General features: G+C 36.0%; 1 protein-coding gene across 1 annotated transcript in view; it reads right to left on the reverse strand.

Annotated features, from left to right (window-relative positions):
• LOC140501445 (mannosylglucosyl-3-phosphoglycerate phosphatase-like) overlaps window positions 1-20,419 on the reverse strand; it is a 69,491-nt gene that overhangs the window by 33,770 nt on the left and 15,302 nt on the right. The window contains exon 3 of the mRNA XM_072605039.1: window positions 469-1,049. Coding sequence (XP_072461140.1) covers window positions 469-1,049 — 581 coding nt within the window. The remainder of the gene's footprint in view (window positions 1-468; window positions 1,050-20,419) is intronic.

Raw genomic sequence — 20,419 nt, forward strand, 5'->3', positions numbered from 1 at the left:
CTATCAAATGACCTAGATTAGGGTCATTTTTAATTTCATAGAATAATTCTAGAGTATTAAAAAGTATGCCTAATTTAGTATCATTTGTAACTGTGACAAGAATAGACTTAATTCCCTTCATCTAGCACATTAAACAACTTAATGAAGAGTATGTAACATGACCAACTCCTGTCAGACATCATGAAATATGACAACTAAGGCTTACATTGACTAATTTATAACTATTGCTTAAGAATATCCCTTCAACTGGTTTGTTAATCAATAATCTAACTATAGTACAAATAGGACCATGCTTTCTTAGTTTCATAGAATTAAACTATTATGACATAACTGCCTCTTCACAAAACTATATTAATTGCTAGGAATTTTATGTTCTTTGAAGTGTCTGTGTGATAACATTTACCTTTGAGACTTTGTTAAGCTGATCTATGATTTCCAAGACAATGTCCATGATAAAATTTTACTTACCTGTAGGTTTTGGGTATAATCTTTTACTATTGCTTTAATATGTGGATCTTCTTCCAAATGATTCAAAATGTCCAACTTCTCAAATATATATTGAAAAGATGCACCAAAGCGTCTTATATTTATCTTTGTCAAGTTCTTAAAATCAGATCCACTTTTCACAATCCATGTGTTATTAACTTTCTTGATTCCATATTCATGGTCATGGCCACCTAGAATAAGATCTACTCCTTGAGCTTTCTGGGCAAGCCGTGTATCATTTATCCATTTCATGTGTGTAATTGCAATGATAAGATCTGCTCCTTCTTCCTTAAGTTCTACAGATATTTGATTAGCAACTTCAACATAATCTTTATAGTTTAGATTTGATTTGCTAACTGTGGCTAATGTATCTAGCCAGTCTTCTTCCACTAGTCCCATCAAGCCAATTGTTATATTGTTCCAATTAATTATTTTTTTAACTATGCCATGTCCAAGAGGTTCTGAAGTAAATCTGTCATCTACATTGCTGAGAAACCATGGGAAATGCATTTGTCTTTTATATTCTTCCAAAATATCCACACCAAAATCAAATTCATGGTTTCCTAATAAAAAAATCAACAACAAGTTTAGTAACTATTTTGATAAAACAGGGGTATTCCATTTTCATTTTGTTAAGAAATTGTAGTTAGTTAATTTGTAGACCTACATGTATTAAGTCAATATCAATGTTCTTAGCAACAGAAAACTTGATTTTTTTCTTATTTAAAAATAATTTTTGTAATTAATTTTTCTTATTGAAAATAATAAAATGTTTTCAGGCACCACTGAGAGAGAACAAAAAAGATCTCAATGCTGTTATACTGAATTGGTTAAATCTTTTAATATGTATACAACAAATATTTATGATATCTGTGGAATTATATTCAAAACACATGTTCACAGTTGATGATTTAGAGGAGTTCTATAGCAAAATCTTTTGTAAACAATAGATATAGATAGGGCTATAGATATATGACAATAATCACCTGCTCCTCAATTTTCTGATTTATAAAGTCAGACTGGCCCACATGCTATACTAGTTCCCTTGTAATGTTAAAAAAACAAAAACAGAAGTTTGACATTGGATCAATCTTCAACGAAGAAGTTCTAGAAGAGAATGAATAAGAAATGCACAGGATAATAAAATGTGGACTATTTGGAGGAAGTACCAACATCAATAAGTAATACTGAGATGATTCATCAATAAACATTTATTAGGTACCTCTTATATGTCAGGTACTGTACTAAGCAGTGGAGATACAAAAAGAGGCAAAAAACAATCCCTGTCCTAAAAGAGTTTACAATATAATAGAGGAAGTGTACATGCAAAGAAATATGTACAAAGCAAGTTATCTACAGGATAAATAGGAAATAATTAACAGAAAGTACCAGAATTAAGAGGGGCTAGAGAAGATATCCCATAAAAAGAGGGATTTTAGTTCAGACTTAAAGGAAGACAGAGAAGTCAGTAGTTAGAATGGAGGAAGGAGAGCATCCCAGGCATGGGAGACAGTCAGAGAAAGTGTCTGAAGCCAAGAGATGGGAGTGTCTTGTTCATGGAACAGCCAGAGGCCAGTGTCATTGGATAGAAGAGCTCATCTTGGGGAATAAGGTATATGAAGGCTGGAAAGGGCTTTGAATGTTAAACATCATTTTTTAATTTGATCTTGAGGGTGTAGGGAAGTTTATTGAGTAGGAGGGCTACTTGTTTAAACTTTCACCTAAAAAAAATCAGTGGTTGATTGGAGGATGGATTGAAGTGGGGAGAGACTTGAGGCAGGCAGAACCACCAGTGGACTACTGTACAAGTCCAGACATGAGATGATGAGAGCCTGCACTAGAGTGTTAAGAGTAGAGAAGGGGGTGTATTTGAAGTATGTTGCAAAAAATAAATGCACAGGCCTTATATCTGTATAACATAATTCTAAATAGCATATACATACATATATACACATACACATGTTTGTATGTATATACACACATATACACACACATTTAGTAGAAGAAAGGAAACCAATTAATGAGAAAGAAAAATACCAAGTGAAAAATAGCCTCATTTATTTTTAAACTAGTTTACAAAACACAACACTGCCTGTGTTTCTGTATCCCTTCACAATTTACAAAGTACTTCCAGTGCAATACCTATGTGGAGAATATGGTGTAAACATTATTTATTATCCTTTATTTTAAAGATGAGAATGGAGGTTCAGCGAGACAAAATGATTTGTCCAAGGTATAAATAGTAAAACTGCAACTCAAACCAAATCCAGGTGTGGTGTTCTTTTCTCCATATCACTTTGCCTCTCAAATGATGTAAACACAAATCTGCAAACACTGGGAGGAAAAAAGGAAAATAATATTATTAATCATATTTGCCTGTGGCTTTTAGAGATGTGATGCTTATTAAATAAGTTGAAGAGTTTTAACACAGAGTTCCCTGAAACATACCTTACTTCCAAGGTTACTTCTTCCAGGAACTCCTCTATGTTGACTTGTAGGGTGACAAGGCAGTAACTGAGAATATCCTCACATTTTCCTATGGTATCTAAATGGGTATCTAAATAATTGATGCATGTACACAAATATGTCAATAGCAATGCAGCTCTAGGAGGGTACATCTAAAATAAAACTGCCGTAGGAAGACCCTATCATCTGAGGATACAATACAATTTGGCCTAACATAACTTCAAAGATCTCTACCATTCCAGCCCATTTTGCATTCCAAGAATTATGAAAGCTCACCAGAATCTAGAATATCCAAAAGTAGTAGGAGCCATATAGCTCCTCCTTTAGGAAAAAGCCCACATTTGCCCCAGAGGACCATAACCTAATCTCAGAGTGGGAAGGTATCTTAAAGCTCATCTATGGTGGTGTTAAATCTAAATAAAAAAGGATCTCTGTGAGTCACATAATGACTTAGAAAACCACAAACATTATATTGCATTATATTTTTATTTATTTTGTTAAACATTTCCCAATTATATTTTAATGTAATCTGGTTCTGTTGTACTTGAGAGATTTGCAGGTCATTTACAGCTGATGGGTCACAAGTATGACACCTCTGATTTGGTCCAACCTGAACCTATCCTCTTTATACAAATGTCCCAAAGTAATTATCCACACTTTACTTAATGACTGCTATTTAGGGGGAATCCACTAATCACCTAAGAAAACCCATTCTAATTTTGGATATTCCTGTGATTAAAAAAACAAAAAGTTTTATTAATATAATCTGCTTTTTCATTCCAGTCTTACATCTCTCACCAACTAGCAAGGCTTTTCTTATAACAAAGATGATATGAAAAAAAATTCAGCAAAAACAACTAACACTCTGGACATGTCTTACAACATAGCCAACATTCTATACACATCATTCCTCATCTTTCTAATGAAAGTGTTATCTTTACATAATGTTTCATCATCCCATTTGTTTAGTTTTATCATTGTATATAAATTTCCTTGTTCTTACTTTGCTCCTCAGTTTATATGAGTAGTCCTATGTTTACATGAATGCCTCATATTCATCATTTCTTATGTCACATGTACCACAATTTTTGTGTCATTCCCCAATAAACGGGCATCCACTTTTTCCAGTTCTAACACCAAAAATACTTCTATTAATATTTTGATATATTCACACCCTTTCCTTTAAAAATAAAAATGTTTTAGTCAGCCAAGATTCACCTTCTCATCCTCTCATGCCAAACCTCTCCCTCACACTCCCCAAAATGAAAACACAAGGAAAACAAAACCCATGGAAAAACATGTATAGTCAATCAAAATAAATTTTCATGACCAAAAAATATTGTCCTATTCTTCATCTTGAGTCCTTCACCTCTCTATCAGAGGTGGGTAACATGTTTCATCATCAATCTGTTGGAAACATAGTTTGATATAAGTTTAGCTGATATAAGTTTAGCTCAATAGTATTGCATAACATTTATATACCATAACTTGCTTATCCATATGTAAACATACATGTATATATAGACATACATACATATCCTTAGAGTTTGTTTTGCTTGCATTTTTCTTTCTTTTGACCAGTTCAGATTAGATTGAGATTCAAACATCAGCTACTGTTCCCCTCACCCCTTGTTTGTATAGATGTCAACTTGTGCATCCTTATTATGTGAGATAATTTTCTCTTTCCTTCCTCCAATGTATTCATCTTCCCTTCTTTTTTCCATTTTTTCTTAACATCAAGACATAACAGAACCATTCCTAGGCCTCATATAATTGGATTGCCTCTATGAACCCTACTGATAATCGGTATTATCTATCTATATTTGACAAGCATTATCTATCCATATTTGAGTGTAAGCAGTTTATCCTTGTTTAAAGGATAAACATCATTATAAATAATCATTGTTCAATCATGTATATCTTTTAATGTTTCTCTTCCCTCCTACATTTGAACATCAAAATTTCTCTCATGTGTTGGTCTTTTCATCAAGAATGCTTGAAAGTCCGTTATTTCATTAAAGAGCCATTTTCCCCCACTGCAGCACTTTACTAATCTTTTCTGTTTAAGTTATTCTCAGTTTTAAGCCCATGTCCTTTGCCTTCTGGAATATTCCAAAGTCTCTCCTCCATAAGAGTAGTGACTGCTAAATCATATGTGAGCCTGATTATGGCCCCTCAATACTTAAATTTGTTTTCTTCCTGCCTATTCACAGTATTTTCTTTAACCTGCAGGCTCTGGATATTGGTTATGATGTTCCTAGGAGTTTTCTTTTTTTCCAGGAGGTAATCAGTGGGTTCTTTCTATTTCTATTTCATCTTTTGGTTCTAAGAGATCTGGACAGTTTTCTATTAAAACTTCTTGAAATATGACATCTAGGTTCTTTCTTCAGTCATGGTGTTCAGATAATCTAATGGCTCATTTTTTTCCCCGTTAAACCTCTTTTCCAGATCAGTTGCTTTTGCTATGAAATAACTATCTTCTATTTATATTTTCAGTTTTTTGACTTTGTTTTAATATTTCTTGCTACCTCATGGATTCATTGGCTTTTTTTTAAATTCATTCTAATTTTCAGCTAATTTGTTTCACAGGCCAGGCTTTTTTTTTCTTTAACCTTTTGTGCCAAGTTGTTAACTCCTCCAATTCTTTATTCCATAGCTCTTATTTATTTCCCAATTTTTTCAATTTCTTCCATTCCTTTTATGAAAACATTTTTAAACTCTTTAAAAAAACCTTTTTCTTTATCTCTTCCAGGAATTCTAGTTGAGTCTTGCCCAAGCTATGCTATTCTCTGAGGCTTTGTTTATGGGTGTTTCAGTCATTCTCCTTCTCTACCCTTTCAGCCAACTTTCTGAAAGTTCTATGGGTTCAGAGCAGCAGAACTGTAGACTCCCCTTTAGTCTGGGATTCCTGTTTTAGTTATTCCTCTGCAGGCTGGAATAGATGTGTGACACTGTTACGTGTCTGGAATCTGAGTCATACTACTGAGTAATACTACTGCTGGCTTCTGAACTTCATCCTTTTTTCATATATAACCAGTGTCTATCTACCCAGAAATGTCACTCCCCTGTGCAGGTCTTTTTCCTACTCTGCCCTGGATCTGTGACCTAGAATGGAGTAATAGGAGACAAAGTTGCTAGTTTGCACTTACCCCCATTTGTAGTACCCTGGTAAAAGTCTAATGAAGTCCTGGTATGGGTGTAGGACCTCTTCTTGCTCTGTTACACAGTCTCTCACTGGACACTGTAGTACTTTATTTGATGTACTCCTAGCCTGGGAATGGGGATCCTGTGGTCTCAAGGCCAATTTGGTCTTCTAGGTCCTTGGGTATGGTCTTTTGACTAAGTCCAAATTTTACAGAACAAATCCTTTTATTCAGGCAATTTGTTTTGTAAAGTTTGGATCCAGTCAAAAGGCCACACTTGAGGATCTAGATGACCAAATGTGACCTTGAGGCCGCTAGTTCCCCACCCTTGTACCTGATCCCATCCCCAAAGTCCTGCAAGCTGGCTGGACAAATGACTCACCATGACTTTTTCTATTTTTGCCCACCAGGATTGAGGCTGGGCCATTTTCTAGAGGAATTTGTAAGAGTTTTTGGAGGATTCCTCATCATATTGTTTCCTATCACTTCATTATCTTGGCTCTACCCTCTCAGTCATGTTTCTGTATTTGAACTACTTAGGGTACATGTCCTGCTAGTGGGATGACAAGTCAAATGGCATGGTCATTTCAGTTACTTTTTGCATAATTCTTAATTTTTTTCCAAAATGGCTAGATGTTACTGTGTTTTTACAGACTCTCTTAAGTTTGACATTTTCATACTTCGTCATCTTTAGTTATTCATGGGGATAACCATGAGTTTCAGAAAGTTTTTTCATACTCCATGACTGAATCTTTTTCTCTGCAACTTCTACCATTGCTCATAGTTCTATATTCTGAGAATTAATGAATAAGTCTAATCTTTCTTCCAGGGTGTCAGCTCTTCAAATACATAAAATACTTAACAGCTATCATGTTGATGAGGGCTGGGGTGTTTACATGGGTTAGGGGTGCCAGGATCCTGCGAAAGACAAGGCAGAGTTGCCTGGAAAGAATTCACACACTCAAGCCTTCTTTCAGTCAAGTGGCAAAAAAGTTACTGTAAAGCTAATAGTAATGGGCAAAGTTCCTTTGGGTAACTTGCAGCTTAATGAGGGTGAATCTAAAACTTATGCAGGAAAGAGGCAGGGAAAGGAATGGTAAGGATGCTAATTGGGTAATGCAAAGGGTCCAAGTATCTTTGGGAGTAGGTGTCAGTGATCTATGAATGGGAAAATTCAAGGATTCAGCAGAGACAACTTTGTTGATACCAGACTTTGAGGGAGAAAAGACAGCTTTTTTGGTAGCTGTCAGAGGCATGAACTTTGGGGATCTGGTGCCAAGAGAGACCTCGGATCAAAACTTTCTGCTCTGATAAGGGAATTACAGGTCAGCTCTGTCTGTGCTTGTAACAAGCAGAGAATTTTCTCACATGGTGTGGGGGGAGTGGGGCACTGGGTTACTTAGACATGGTCTTAGGGCTTTTGGGGGTCCAGGTACCCATTTTTCCAGCCCCTCCTAGTATATCATCATCTTCATCCTAACTTCCCTCTGCTGATATTCTCCAGTTCATTAAACAATGAGTATTTTTTCTTAACAGAACCACTTAGTGATATACATAATTATGTATGGAGAGTCAGAGAAGAGTATCAAATAATTTGGAGCCATGTTGAAAAACCATTTGACTTCCCTCCATGTCTAGAGGGATACCAACCCCATATCCTCCTAATGTTCAAGCTAAATTAATAAGCTTTGAAAGTGCATTACTTTTTTTCCACTAATTTACTAAGTATTGCCCTAGTAGCCTAAAACTGTTAATGAAGCTTTCTTAAATTGTAGCATAAGTTCTTGGAAAATTTGGCTATCATCTATTCTTACAACATTCCTAAAAGTAGGAAGAAAGGGCAAAGATATCATTATTATGCAAAAAATAAGAAGCAAATTAGCAAAACGTCTTCCTATTCTTATTATGAGAAAGATAAAATTCTTAGTTGAAACTTTAGATAGAATCTTAAAGATGAGAAAGAACTCAGAAATCAAGCTCCTTCATTTTACAAATAAGGAAACTGAGGTCCAGAAAGCTTAAATGTCTTGCTTAAGGTTATACAACCTTCAAATTTAATTCTTTATAATTAATAGCAATAAAATCAGTGATTAGAGACTATTGAAATGAACAAATACATATTAAACCTAAAGTAAAATAATTAACTTGCACCATATTAATCTAGAATTTGTACTGATTTCAAATACTAGAAAAGACTATAGGGAATAACTGAAAATAGAATTAAAAGTAAAACAAATCAAAACAAAAAAACAGTCCCTGGACATTTTAACTGGGGGGAGAAGGGGAACAACAGGCTAATAACGAGGTAAATACAGGATAGAGGGCAAAACATTAGCAGCTAGGGGAAATAGATAAAGGTTTCCAAGAGTAGAAGTAATTTGAGCTGAAATTCGAAGGAAGTCAGAGGGAAAAAAAGAGGCATAGCTGAAAGGACTGATCATTCTAGGTATGGGGGACATATTCTATAAAGGTACAGAGCATATTGAGAAACTACAAGGAAGTCAATATAAGTAGAATATAAAGTAAGAATATAGAGCAAGATAAAATTTAAGAAGATTATGAAGAATTCTTAATGACAAACAAAAAATTTCTTTGATGTGGGCATTAATAGGGAATCACTAGAATACAATGAACTTGGCCAGACTTACGTTTTAGAAAAATCACTTCAGAAGGCAAAATCAAGATGACAAAACTGGACAGCAAAAGCTCCCTTCTGTCCTCAATGCCTCCATACAGATAGAAAAAATTCATTAAACCAAAATCTAATTAGAAGAAAAAAATCATGAATCGGTTTTTTCCAGCTTTCCCAATAAGATCAGAATTCAAGAAAGGATGTCCATTATCACTGCTATTATTCAATACTGTACTAGAAATGCTAGCTAAAGCAATAAGACATGAAAAAGAAGCTGCATTGACTAAAATAGTCAATGAGAAAGCAAAACTATCCTTCTTTGCAAGTGATATGATGGTGTATACTTAGAGAACCCTAGAGAATCAACTAAAAAATTAGTTGTGACAAGAAATAGCCTTTAAATCAGTTAGTACTGATTGCTCTGATTTCTTTTTAGTTTGATTACAGGATTAAGTTCCTTTAAAAAAAAAATGGAAAAGCAAGTCCAAAAAGCTAAGCCAAACCAATACAGACTTTCTCTTAAGTCTAGGATACCTACAGATTTAGTGAATGGATAGACTGATAAGACTTTATCATTTAATAATAGATAATTTAGAGTAAGATATATATCTTTGTAGGAATCAAATAATCATAGGAGTATAAGTCTTTTTAAAGGCTAAGTTCTCCTTTCTGGCACCTGGAAAAAAGTAAGTTGACTAAAGGTTAAGTTTCTCTTTTCAGTCTTAGTGGATAAGCTCCCTTTTTTCTTGAGCCAGATGTTAGTAGCGTCATGTTCTAAAGTTGAATTTCCCTTTCTGGCAGTTGGAGGATGGGGGTGGTGATTGCTAACTACAAACCACAAGTTTCTCTTTCCCAGTGTTACAGGTACAGGACAGCGACTTCTCAGGTAATCTCACTTTGATAGCTAAATGTTGGCAACAGTACAAATTTGGGTTAAGAAAACCTAGGAGAAACAAACTAGTCAGATAACATGCCTTGTCTAAATGAATTATGTTCAAAACACTTTACTAAGATTGCTGTAATATTTTTCCTCCTTTTTTGTTACAAAAATAGCTTTGCAAGTCATTCTTTTGTTACTAATTACTCAGAAATTAGTTGACCTGATTCTATAGTAACTTGCTGGCTAGTATTAAATCATTTTCACTAGGAGATAATAAGCCTCAGAATTTTTCTTATTTCTAATAATTAATTTTAAGAGTAGAAACAACTAACAATATAAAATAAACCCATATAAAGCATCAGGATTTCTATACCCTACCAACAAAACCCACCTGGAATAGATATGCTAAAAGGGGCTAATGGCAGTGGATGGAATAATAATAATAATAGATGGAAGAGCTGCTCAACTCTTATTTTGCTTGATCTGTTGGTGAAGAAAATTCCTATACCAGGACCTCCCACACTAATAATCACAAGGTTTTTGGTGTGTTGGCATACTTTTGCAAAAGATAATGATCTTTTGACTAGGAAAGTCACTCCTCTTTTTATCTGCTGCCCTGCCTAGTTTCAACTCAGCTAAACTAGATCCCTCTTCCAGGATAAATCTCTTCTAATCTCATTATTATGTGCTAACTCAAGCCTTGATTGACACCACCTGCTCAACCTCCTCTCCTCTATATGATAGAATACCCAACTCCTCCCAATGCTTTTCTTTATGGAAATCAGAAAGTGAACTCAACTCACTCCACTTTGCATCTGTTGCTCTGACTAATTTCAACCCCACAGAATAGGATACCTCCTGGTCTCCCCAAATCCTTCCCTGCCTCCTTTATTGTGTTATTTACCCCTTTAGACTGCAAGCTCCTTAAGGGCAATGACTATCTTTCATTAATTATATGGATAGCATATAAGACAGATGCTTAGTAAATGTTTATTGGGTTGAATTGGACTGGAAAAGAACAAACAAAAACAGCTAATAAGAAGTTAAAAGTCAAGATGAGTAGGGAGATAGTAACAGAGAACCTAGTTGTACTGGATAAGGGTCAGTCAATTCACCCAAGCAAACTATACAAAAGAAATGAAAAATATGACTGCTGACCCACTTTCAAAAAGTGGGGGAGAAAAGAAGCATTATAGATTTATAAAAGGAGAAATATTATCTCAACTTTCAGGAAATTAAAAAGAATGGAGTAAAAAATAGCATACTAATATGCTAAACATAGATTCCTAGCAAAATTCTAGAATGTAGTACTCAAGGGATGGTTAGGAAATACCTAGAAAAGAAAGTACTACAAGACTATAAGACTACAAGAAAAGACTACAAAAAACATGATGGCTTCCCCAAATATAAATCATAGCAAACTGCATCTAGGTCAAAATTAGTACAGTTAGTGCAAGTTACTAGACTGGAAAATCAGTAAAATGCTGTACATAGTATTTACAATTTTTTAAATTTTATTTTATTTTCAGTTCTGAATTCTCTCCTTTCCCCCTCTTTCCCCCACTAAGCAAAAAACAAAAACAAAAAACAAAAAACCAAAAAAACCCTTTACAAATATGTATAGTTAAACAAAATAAATTCTCACATTAGCCATGTATACATATATATGGATATGTATACACACACAGGTGTGTGCACATACATACACACACACAAGCACACAAAACCTCAATCTGTACTTTGAGTCCATCACTGTTCCATCTGGAGGTGGAAAAAAATGCTTTTCCTCTAGAACTACAGTTGGTCATTGTGTTAATCAGCATTCCTAAGTCTTTCAAAGTGTCTTTACAAGAGTGTTGGTGTGTAGGGTGTGCTCAGGGAGGACCAGTACCTTTGGTATGATGGCTGTCGAGCTCTTTTTGGGGCTCTTTCCACCTTTAGTGTTCACCTGTTCCACCCAACTCTCACGATCAGCACAAGGAATGTGTGCCCACCTATAAACAACACAAAATCCAGTAGACCTGAAAAGCGAACTACTGTTGCTGCAAGAGAACTCAACAGGTATTGCATCCAAATAGCAACTCTGAGTGAAACAAGGATGGCAAATGAAGGCCAGCTTACTGAAGTTGGAGCTGGATACACATTTTTCTGGAGTGGGTACAGTGAAGGAGAGCGCCATGAAGCTGGTGTGGGTTTTGCTATCAAAGCTAATCTAGTCAGCAAGCTGGTATGCCTGCCAAAAGAAGTGAATGACAGGCTCATGACAATGCAACTGCCACTCACAGGAAAACACTATTGCCACCACCATCAGTGCCTATTCTCCCACCATGACAAACCCTGATGAGGTTAAAGGAAAATTTTATGAAGACTTAGAGACTCTTGTCATCAATATGCCAAAAGAGGGCAAGCTTATAATTCTGGGTGACTTTAATGCTAGAGCATGCTCAGACTACCAGACTTGACAGAGAGTCCTAGGGAGGAATGGAGTTGGAAACAGCAATTGCAATGGTCAAAACGAGAAATCCACAGGATATACCAGCAGGATAGTTCATCCATCTCTTAAGAAGGCAGCATTTAATTTCATCAAAAGCAAAGTACGAGCAAAGCTGAGAGAGATGAAGGATTCCTGGCTCAGAAAGAAGGCAGATAAAATTCAGTTTTATGCTGATAGTAACAATCCAAACTGCTTTTATGATTCCCTGAAAGCTACATATGGACCAAAAACTTACAGTGCATGACAACTACTCAGTGCTGATGGAGCCACATTGATTAGTGATAAGGACATGATCCTAGAGAGATGGGCTGAACACTTCCATAGTGTTCTCAACAGACCATCATCAATTAAGGCTGAGGCCACTGACAGTTTACCTCAAGTTGAAGTCAATCCCTCCTTAGCTGAACTTCCAACTGAAGAAAAGGTTTTGAGGGCTATTAGGCTCCTTTCATATGGCAAAGCACCTGGTGCTGATTCTATTCCAGCTGAAATTTACAAGGTAGGGGGACTATTGCTCATACAAAAACTGACTGAAATTTTCCAGGTTATATGGCAAGAGGAAATTATCCCCCAGGAGTTCAAGGATGCCTCCACTGTCCATCTCTATAAAGGTAAAGGGAATATATTGTCCTGCAACAATCATAGGTGGGTCTGCTCTTAGTCATTGCTGACAAAATTCTTGTGAGACTCCTCCTTAGTAGGCTGATCCTTCACCTGGAAGATAGGCATATACCTGAGAGCCAGTGTGGCTTCAGAAAGGGCCAAGGAACAGTTGATATGGTGCTTGCTGCCCAACTACTTCAGGAGAAATTTCAGGAGCAGAACAGAGGTTTGTACACAATGTCTGTAGATCTGACCAAGGCCTTTGACACTGTTAGTCATGAGGCTTATGGAAAATCATATCAAAATTGAGTTGCCCAGAGAAGTTCATCAGCATCATACGCCAATTTCACGATGGCATATTTGCCCCAGTTCTGGATAGTGGGCAATGCTCTTGTGCCTTCCCAGTCACCAACGGAGTGAAACAGGGCTGTGTGCTTGTTCCCATGCTTCTTAGCATGATGTTTTCAGTCACGCTGTCAAATGCTTTCAAAGAGGATGAACATGGCATCAAGGTTCTACCACACTCATGTTAAGTTCTTCAATTTGAAAAGGCTACAAGCCAAGACCAAAGTGGAGGGAGTGTTGGTACATGATTTTCTGTTTGCAGATGATTATGCATGCAATGCAGCCTCTGAATCTGAGATGCAACAATGTATGGATCAATCCTCTGCAACCTGTGCTAATTTTGACCTAATAATTAACAAGAAAATACAGGTGATACATCAGCCACCACCACACCATCGATACATGGAACCATCAGTTACTACAAATGAAGAAGTTTTGAATGATGTGGACAAGTTCACTTACCTTGGTAGTGTACTTTCCAGGGATGTGCACATTGACAATGAGGCTGACGCATGCATTGCCAGAGCTAGCTCAGTGTTTGGGAGGCTTCAAAGAAAAGTTTGGGAGAGAAGAGGTATTAGACTGACTACCAAACTGACTACAGAGCTGTTGTGCTGACCTCATCATTGTATGCCTGTGAAACAGTCTACCAGCACCATGCCAGGACACTGAATCACTAACATTCCAACTGTCTTAGGAAGATTCTGAGGATCACCTGGCAGGATACCATAGCAGACACTGAAGTCCTTGCTCAAGCTGAACTGCCAAGCAATCAAACTATGCTTCAGAGAGCACAACTCCAATGGGCTGGCCATGTGGTTTGAATACAAAATGTGTGCTTGCCAGAAAGACTATTTTATGGAGAACTCACATGGGGCAGGCACATGGTGGTGAGAAGAAGCAATACAAGGATACTCTCAAGGTCTCTCTCAAGAACTTTGGATTTGACCTTGCAACATGGGAGACACTGGCACAGGACTGCTCAGCATGGCATCCTCACATCAGAAAGGGTGCTGTGCTCTATGAGCAAAGCAGAATTGAGACAGCACAAAGTAAACATAGGATGTGCAAATTTGGAGTATCCACCCCAAATATTCACAAGAACTATCTGCGTCCAACCTGTGGAATAGCATTCTGAGCTCATATTGTTCTGATAGTCGGATGAAGGACAACAACCAACAATAGTTTGTAATCGTATAGGTTGTTCTCCTGGTTCTTCCTGCATCATTTGGCATCACTTCATACAACTCTCTCTGTGTTTTTCTGAAAGCATTCCCTCATCATTTCTTACACCAAAAGAGTATTCCATCATATTCATATACCACATAGCCATTGCTCACCTGATGGGTTAATCAGTTTCTAACTCTTTGCCACTATAAAAAGAGCTGCTGTAAGTATTTTTGCATATATGCATCCTTTTCCTCTTTCTGTGATGTCTTTGGAGATCTTAATAGTGATGCTGAATTTAATGGTGATATTGTTGGGTCAAAAGATATATATGATTTAATTTGGGGGTATAGTTCTAAATTGCTTTCCATTTATCTAGATTTTAGCAAAGCATTTAATAGTCAACTAATACCTACCATTTGCTGGGCATTATGTAAGCTATCCTGACAGTGAGAAAAAGGAGATATTTAGATTAACCAGTAGTATAAACAGATGGATTCAGACCTGGTTATGTGGCCAGACCTAAAGAGTAGTCTAATGGTTTAATGTCAACCTAGAAGACAATATCCAGTGAAATAACTCAGGGATTCTATATCCTTAGACCTGTGCTATTAAACATTTTTATTTTTTCTTTTTATTTTCAGTGTTCTACAATCACTACCATATAACTTAGATTATTATTTTCCTCTTCCTCTCCCCTATCTCCTCCTTGCCTCCCTGAGACAGCATACAATTTTGTATAGATTCTATACATATATTCCTATTAAACACATTTTCAATATAGGCATGCTCTGTAGAAGAATTAAAATGGGAGAAATCATCTAACAAACCAAAATGCAATACACACACACACACACACACACACACACAAATGATCTGCTACATTCTACAATTGAATTACATAATTCTTTCTCTGGATGTGGAAGGCATTTTGCCTTAAAATACCATAGGGAATTTTTTTTAAGTCCTTGCACTGCAATGAAGTTCCAAGTCTATGAGAAAAAAAACTCTCGCACACTGTGATCACTGTTGTGCACAAAGTTCTCCTGGTTTTGCTCCTTTCATTTAGCATCAGATCATATAAGTGTTTCCAGGCCCCTCTGAAGTTTTCCTTTTCATCATTTCTTAAATAGTATTCCTTTACATTAATATACCACAATTTATTCAGCCATTCCCCAGTTGATGGGCATCCCCTTGATTTCCAGTTTTTGGCCACCACAAAGAGTGCTGCTATAAATCTTTTTCTACATGTGGGACCCTTTCCAATTTTTATGATCTCTTGGGGATACAGTCCTAGAAGCGATATTGCCAGGTCAAAGGGTATGCATATTTTCGTAGCCCTTTGGCCATAATTCTTGCTCTTCAGAATGGCTGGATAAGCTCACAGTTCCACCCACAATAAATTAGTGTTCCAACTCTCCCACATCGTCTCCAACATATATCATCACCCTGTTCTGTCATGTTTCCCAATCTGATAGGTATGATGTGATACCTCAGAGTTGTTTTGATTTGCATCTCTCTAATCAATAGTGCTTTGCAGCATTTTTTCACATGACTATATATATCTTTAATTTCTTCCTCGGAAAACTGCCTGTTCATATCCTTTGACCATTTATCATCTGGGGAATGACTTGTATTTTTGTACATTTGACTCAGTTCTCTATATATTTTAGAAATGAGATCTTTATCACAGACACTAGCTGTAAAAATTCTTTCCCAGTTTTCTGCATCCCTCTGAGTCTTGGTTGCATTAGATTTGGTCGTGCAAAAACTGTTCGGCTTAATGTAATCAAAATTATCAATCTTGCACTTCATAATGCTTTCTATCTCTTCTTTAGTCAAAAATTCTTCCATTCTCCATAAATGTGATAAATATGCTATTTCTTGCTCCACCAATCTGTCCATAGTATCAATCTTTATACCTAGATCATATACCCATTTGAACTTTATTCTTGTGTATGGTGTCAAGTGTTGGCCTAGTTTCCACCACACCGTAATCCAGTTTTCCCAGTAATTTTTGTCAAGCAGTGAGTTCTTATCCTAGAAGCTGGGGTCCTTGGGTTTATCAAACAGGATATTGCTGTATTCATTGCCTACTGTGTCTTGAGTACCTAGCCTATTCCACTTGTCTACCCTTCTGTTTCTTAGCCAGGACCAAGTGATTTTGATAATTGCTGCTTTATAATACAATTTGAAATCTGGTAGCTCTAGGCCACCTTCCCTAGCATTTCTTTTCATTAGTCCCCTTGATATTCTGGACCTTTTGTTCTTCCAGATGAATTTTGATTTTACTTTTTTCAGCTCTAGAAAATAATTATCTGATAGTTTAATTGGTATGGCACTAAATAAGTAAATTAATTTAGGTAGAATTGTCATTTTTATTATATTGGCTCGGCCTACACACAAGCAACTGATGTTTTTCCATTTAATTAGATGTGACTTTATTTGTGCGAAAAGTGTCCTGCAATTGTGTTCATATAGTCCCTGGGTTTGTTTTGGCAAGTAAACTCTCAAATATTTTATAGTGTCTACCCTAGCTTTAAATGGGATTTCTCTTTCTATCTCTTGCTATTGGATTTGTTATTAACATATAGAAATGCATAAGATTTGTGTGGGTTTATTTCGTAACCTTCAAATTTGCCAAAGTTGTTTATTACTTCAAGTTTTTTTTACTTGAATCTCTGGGATTCCTTAAGCATATCATCATATCATCTGCAAAGAGTGATGGCTTAGGTTCTTCTTTGCCTATTCTAATTCCTTCAGTTTCTTTATCTTGTCTAATTGCTACAGCTAACATTTCTAGTACCATATTGAATAATAGTGGTGATAACAGACATCCTTGTTTCACCCCTGATCTTATTGGAAATGCATCTAGCTTTTCTCCCTTGCATATAATGCTTGCTGAAAGTTTTAGGTAGATACTGCATATTATTTTATGGAAAGTTCCCTTTCTTCTTATCCTTTCCAATGTTTTTAATAGGAATGGGTGTTGTATTTTGTCAAAAGCTTTTTCTGCATCTATTGAGATAATCATGTGGTTTCTGTTAGTTTTGTTGTTGATATGGTCAATAATGCTAATAGTTTTCCTAATATTGAACCAGCCCTGCATTCCTGGTATGAATCCTACCTGATCATAATGTATTATTCTCATGATAAGCTGCTATATTCTTTTTGCTAAAATCTTATTTAAAATTTTTGCATCTCTACTCATTAGAGAAATTGGTCTATAATTTTCTTTCTGTGTTTTGTCTCTTTCTGGTTTAGGTATCAAAACCATATTTGTAACATAGAAAGAATTTGGGAGGACTCCTTCCCCAATTTTCCCAAATAGTCTATAAAGTATTGGAATTAATTGTTTTTTAACCGTTTGATAGAATTCACTTGTAAATCCGTCTGGTGCTGGAGACATTTTCCTAAGGAGTTCACTGATGGCTTGTTCAATTTCTTTTTCTGAGATGGGGTTGTTTAAGTACACAACTTTCTCTTCTGTTTATCTGGGCAATTTGTATTTTTTAAAATACTCATCCATCTCATTTAGATTGTCGAATTTATGGACATAAAGTTGGGCAAAGTAATTTCTAATTATTATTTTAATTTCCTCCTCACTGGAGGTGAGTTCACTCCTTTTATTTTTGATATTCGTAATTTGGTTTTCTTTTTTTAATCAAATTGACCAAAGGCTTATCAATTTTATTAGTTTTTTTCATAAAACCAACTATTAGTTTTATTTATTAGTTCACTAGTTTTCTTAATTTCAATATTATTGATCTCTCCTTTGGTTTTTCAGTATTTCTAATATAGTATTTACTTGGGGATTTTCAATTTGTTCTTTTTCTAGCTTTTTCAGCTGCCTGCCCAAGCCATTGATCTCCTCTTTCTCTATTTTATTCATGTAGGCATTCAAAGATATAAAACTTTCCCTAAGAACTGCTTTTGCAGTAGGTTGTCTCATTATTGTTGTTCTCTTGACTGAAGTTGCTGATTGTTTCTATGATTTGTTGTTTAACCCACTCCTTCTTTAGGATTAAATTATTTAGTTTCCAATTAATTTTTGATTTATCTTTCCATGGCTTTTTATTACATACAATTTTTATTGCGTTGTGATCTGAGAAGGATGCATTGACTATCTCTGCCTTTCTGCACTGGATTGTGAGGTTTTTAATGCCCTAGAACATGGTCAATTTTTGTATATGTGCCATATACTGTGAGAAAAAGATATATTCCTTTCTATACCCATTCAATTTTCTTCAGAGATCTATCAAATCTACCTTATCCATACTTTTATTCATCTCCTTAACTTCTTTGTTTATTTTGAAGTTAGATTTATCAAGTTCAGAGAGGGGGAGGTTGAGGTCCCCCAGTAGTATAGTTGTGCTGTCTATTTCTTCCCTACATCTCCCCCAACCTGTCCTCTAAGAATTTGGATGCTATACCACTTGGAGCATACATGTTTAGTAATGATACTGCTTCACTGTCTATGGTGCCTTTTAGCAGGATATAGTTTCCTCCCTTATCTCTTTTTATTAGATCTATTTCTGCTTTTGTTGTGTCTGAGATTAGAATTGCTACCCCTGCTTTTCTTACATCAGCTGAAGCACAATATATTCTGTTTTGACTTTTTACTTTACCCTGTGTGTATCCCTCTGTTTCAAATGTGTTTCTTGTAAACAACATATTGTTGGATCATGGCTTTTAATCCATTCTGCTGTCTGTCTCTGTTTTATGGAAGAGTTCATTCCATTCACATTCAAAGTTATGATTACAACCTGTGTCTTCCCCTCCATTCTCTTTCCCACTGTTTTTGCTTTTAGTTCTCCCTTCCTCTCCTCAATAGAGTTTTTCTTTTCACCACCACCTCCTGCAGTCTTTCCTTCCTTCCTTCAGCTCCCCTCCCTTTTACTCCCCTTTACCCTTACTACTTCTTCCCTCCCTTTTGCTTCCCTTCCCCTTTCTTCCCCCTTCCTACTCCTACTGCCTATAGAGATAGTTAGATTTATATACTTAAGTTTATTGTTCCCTCCTTGAAACAAATCAGATAAGAGTACCTCTCAAGCAATGCTCATCTCCCTCCCCTCTTTACCTCTACTATAATTTTGTACTTCTTCCTGTGATGTAATTTACCATTTTCTGCTTCCTCCTTTTCACATCTCCTGTTCCAAACCCTTCACATGCTTGAATCACATTTTTATCATCACATCATTTACTTTATAACTGTTTCCTCTATCTATGTATATCCCTTTTATATATCAGAATAGATGTACAATTCTCAATATTAACAAATATCATCTTCCCTTATAGGGAGGTAAACAGTTTGCCCAAATTGAGTAACAAGTTTTTCTTTTTCTCTGTTTACCTTTTAAGCCTCTCTTGAGACCTGTGTTTGAAGATCAAATTTTCTATCGAGTTCCAACCTTTCTGTCAAAGGTCTGGAAATCCCTTATTTTGTTGAATATCCATCTCCTTGCTTGAAATGTTATGCTGAACTTTGATGGGTAATTGATCCTTGGCTGTAGTCCCAGCTCCTTTGCCTTATGGAATATTCCAGGTCCTTTAATCTTTTAATGTAGAAGGTCACACAAGGTCCTACGTGACCCTGACTGTAGGTCCTCAATATTTGAATGGTTTCTTTCTGACTGCCTGTAGTATCTTCTCCTTCACTTGATAGTTGTGGAATTTGGTAACAATATTTCTTGGGGCTTTTAGTTTGTGATCCCTTTTGGGAGGTGAACAGTGGATTCTTTTGATGATTATTTTGCCCTCTGGATCTAGCATTTCTGAGCAGTTTTCCTTGATGATTTCTGGGAAGACATTGTCCAGACTCTTTTTTTTCATTGTGGCTTTCTGGTAGGTCAATAATTCTTAAATTTTCTCTCCTGAATCTATTTTCCAGGTTAGTTGTTTTTCCAATTAGGTATTTTACATTTTCTTCTGTCTTTTCATTCTTTAGATTCTGTTTGACTGATTCTTGCTGTCTCATAGAGTCATTAGTTTCTACTGGCCCAATTCTCATTTTTATCAAATTGTTTTCTTCAGTTAACTTTTGCACCTCCTTTTCCATCTGTCCAATTATTCCTTTTAAAGAATTATTTTCTCCAATTAGTTTTTGTACTTCCGTTTCCATTTGTCCAATTTTCCAAGTTAGGTTTTGTGTTTCCTTTTCCATTTGTTCAATTTTCCTTTTTAAAGAGCTATTCTCTTCACAG

Source organism: Notamacropus eugenii, chromosome 4, assembly GCF_028372415.1.
Source record: "Notamacropus eugenii isolate mMacEug1 chromosome 4, mMacEug1.pri_v2, whole genome shotgun sequence".
Taxonomy (NCBI): Eukaryota; Metazoa; Chordata; class Mammalia; order Diprotodontia; family Macropodidae; genus Notamacropus; species Notamacropus eugenii.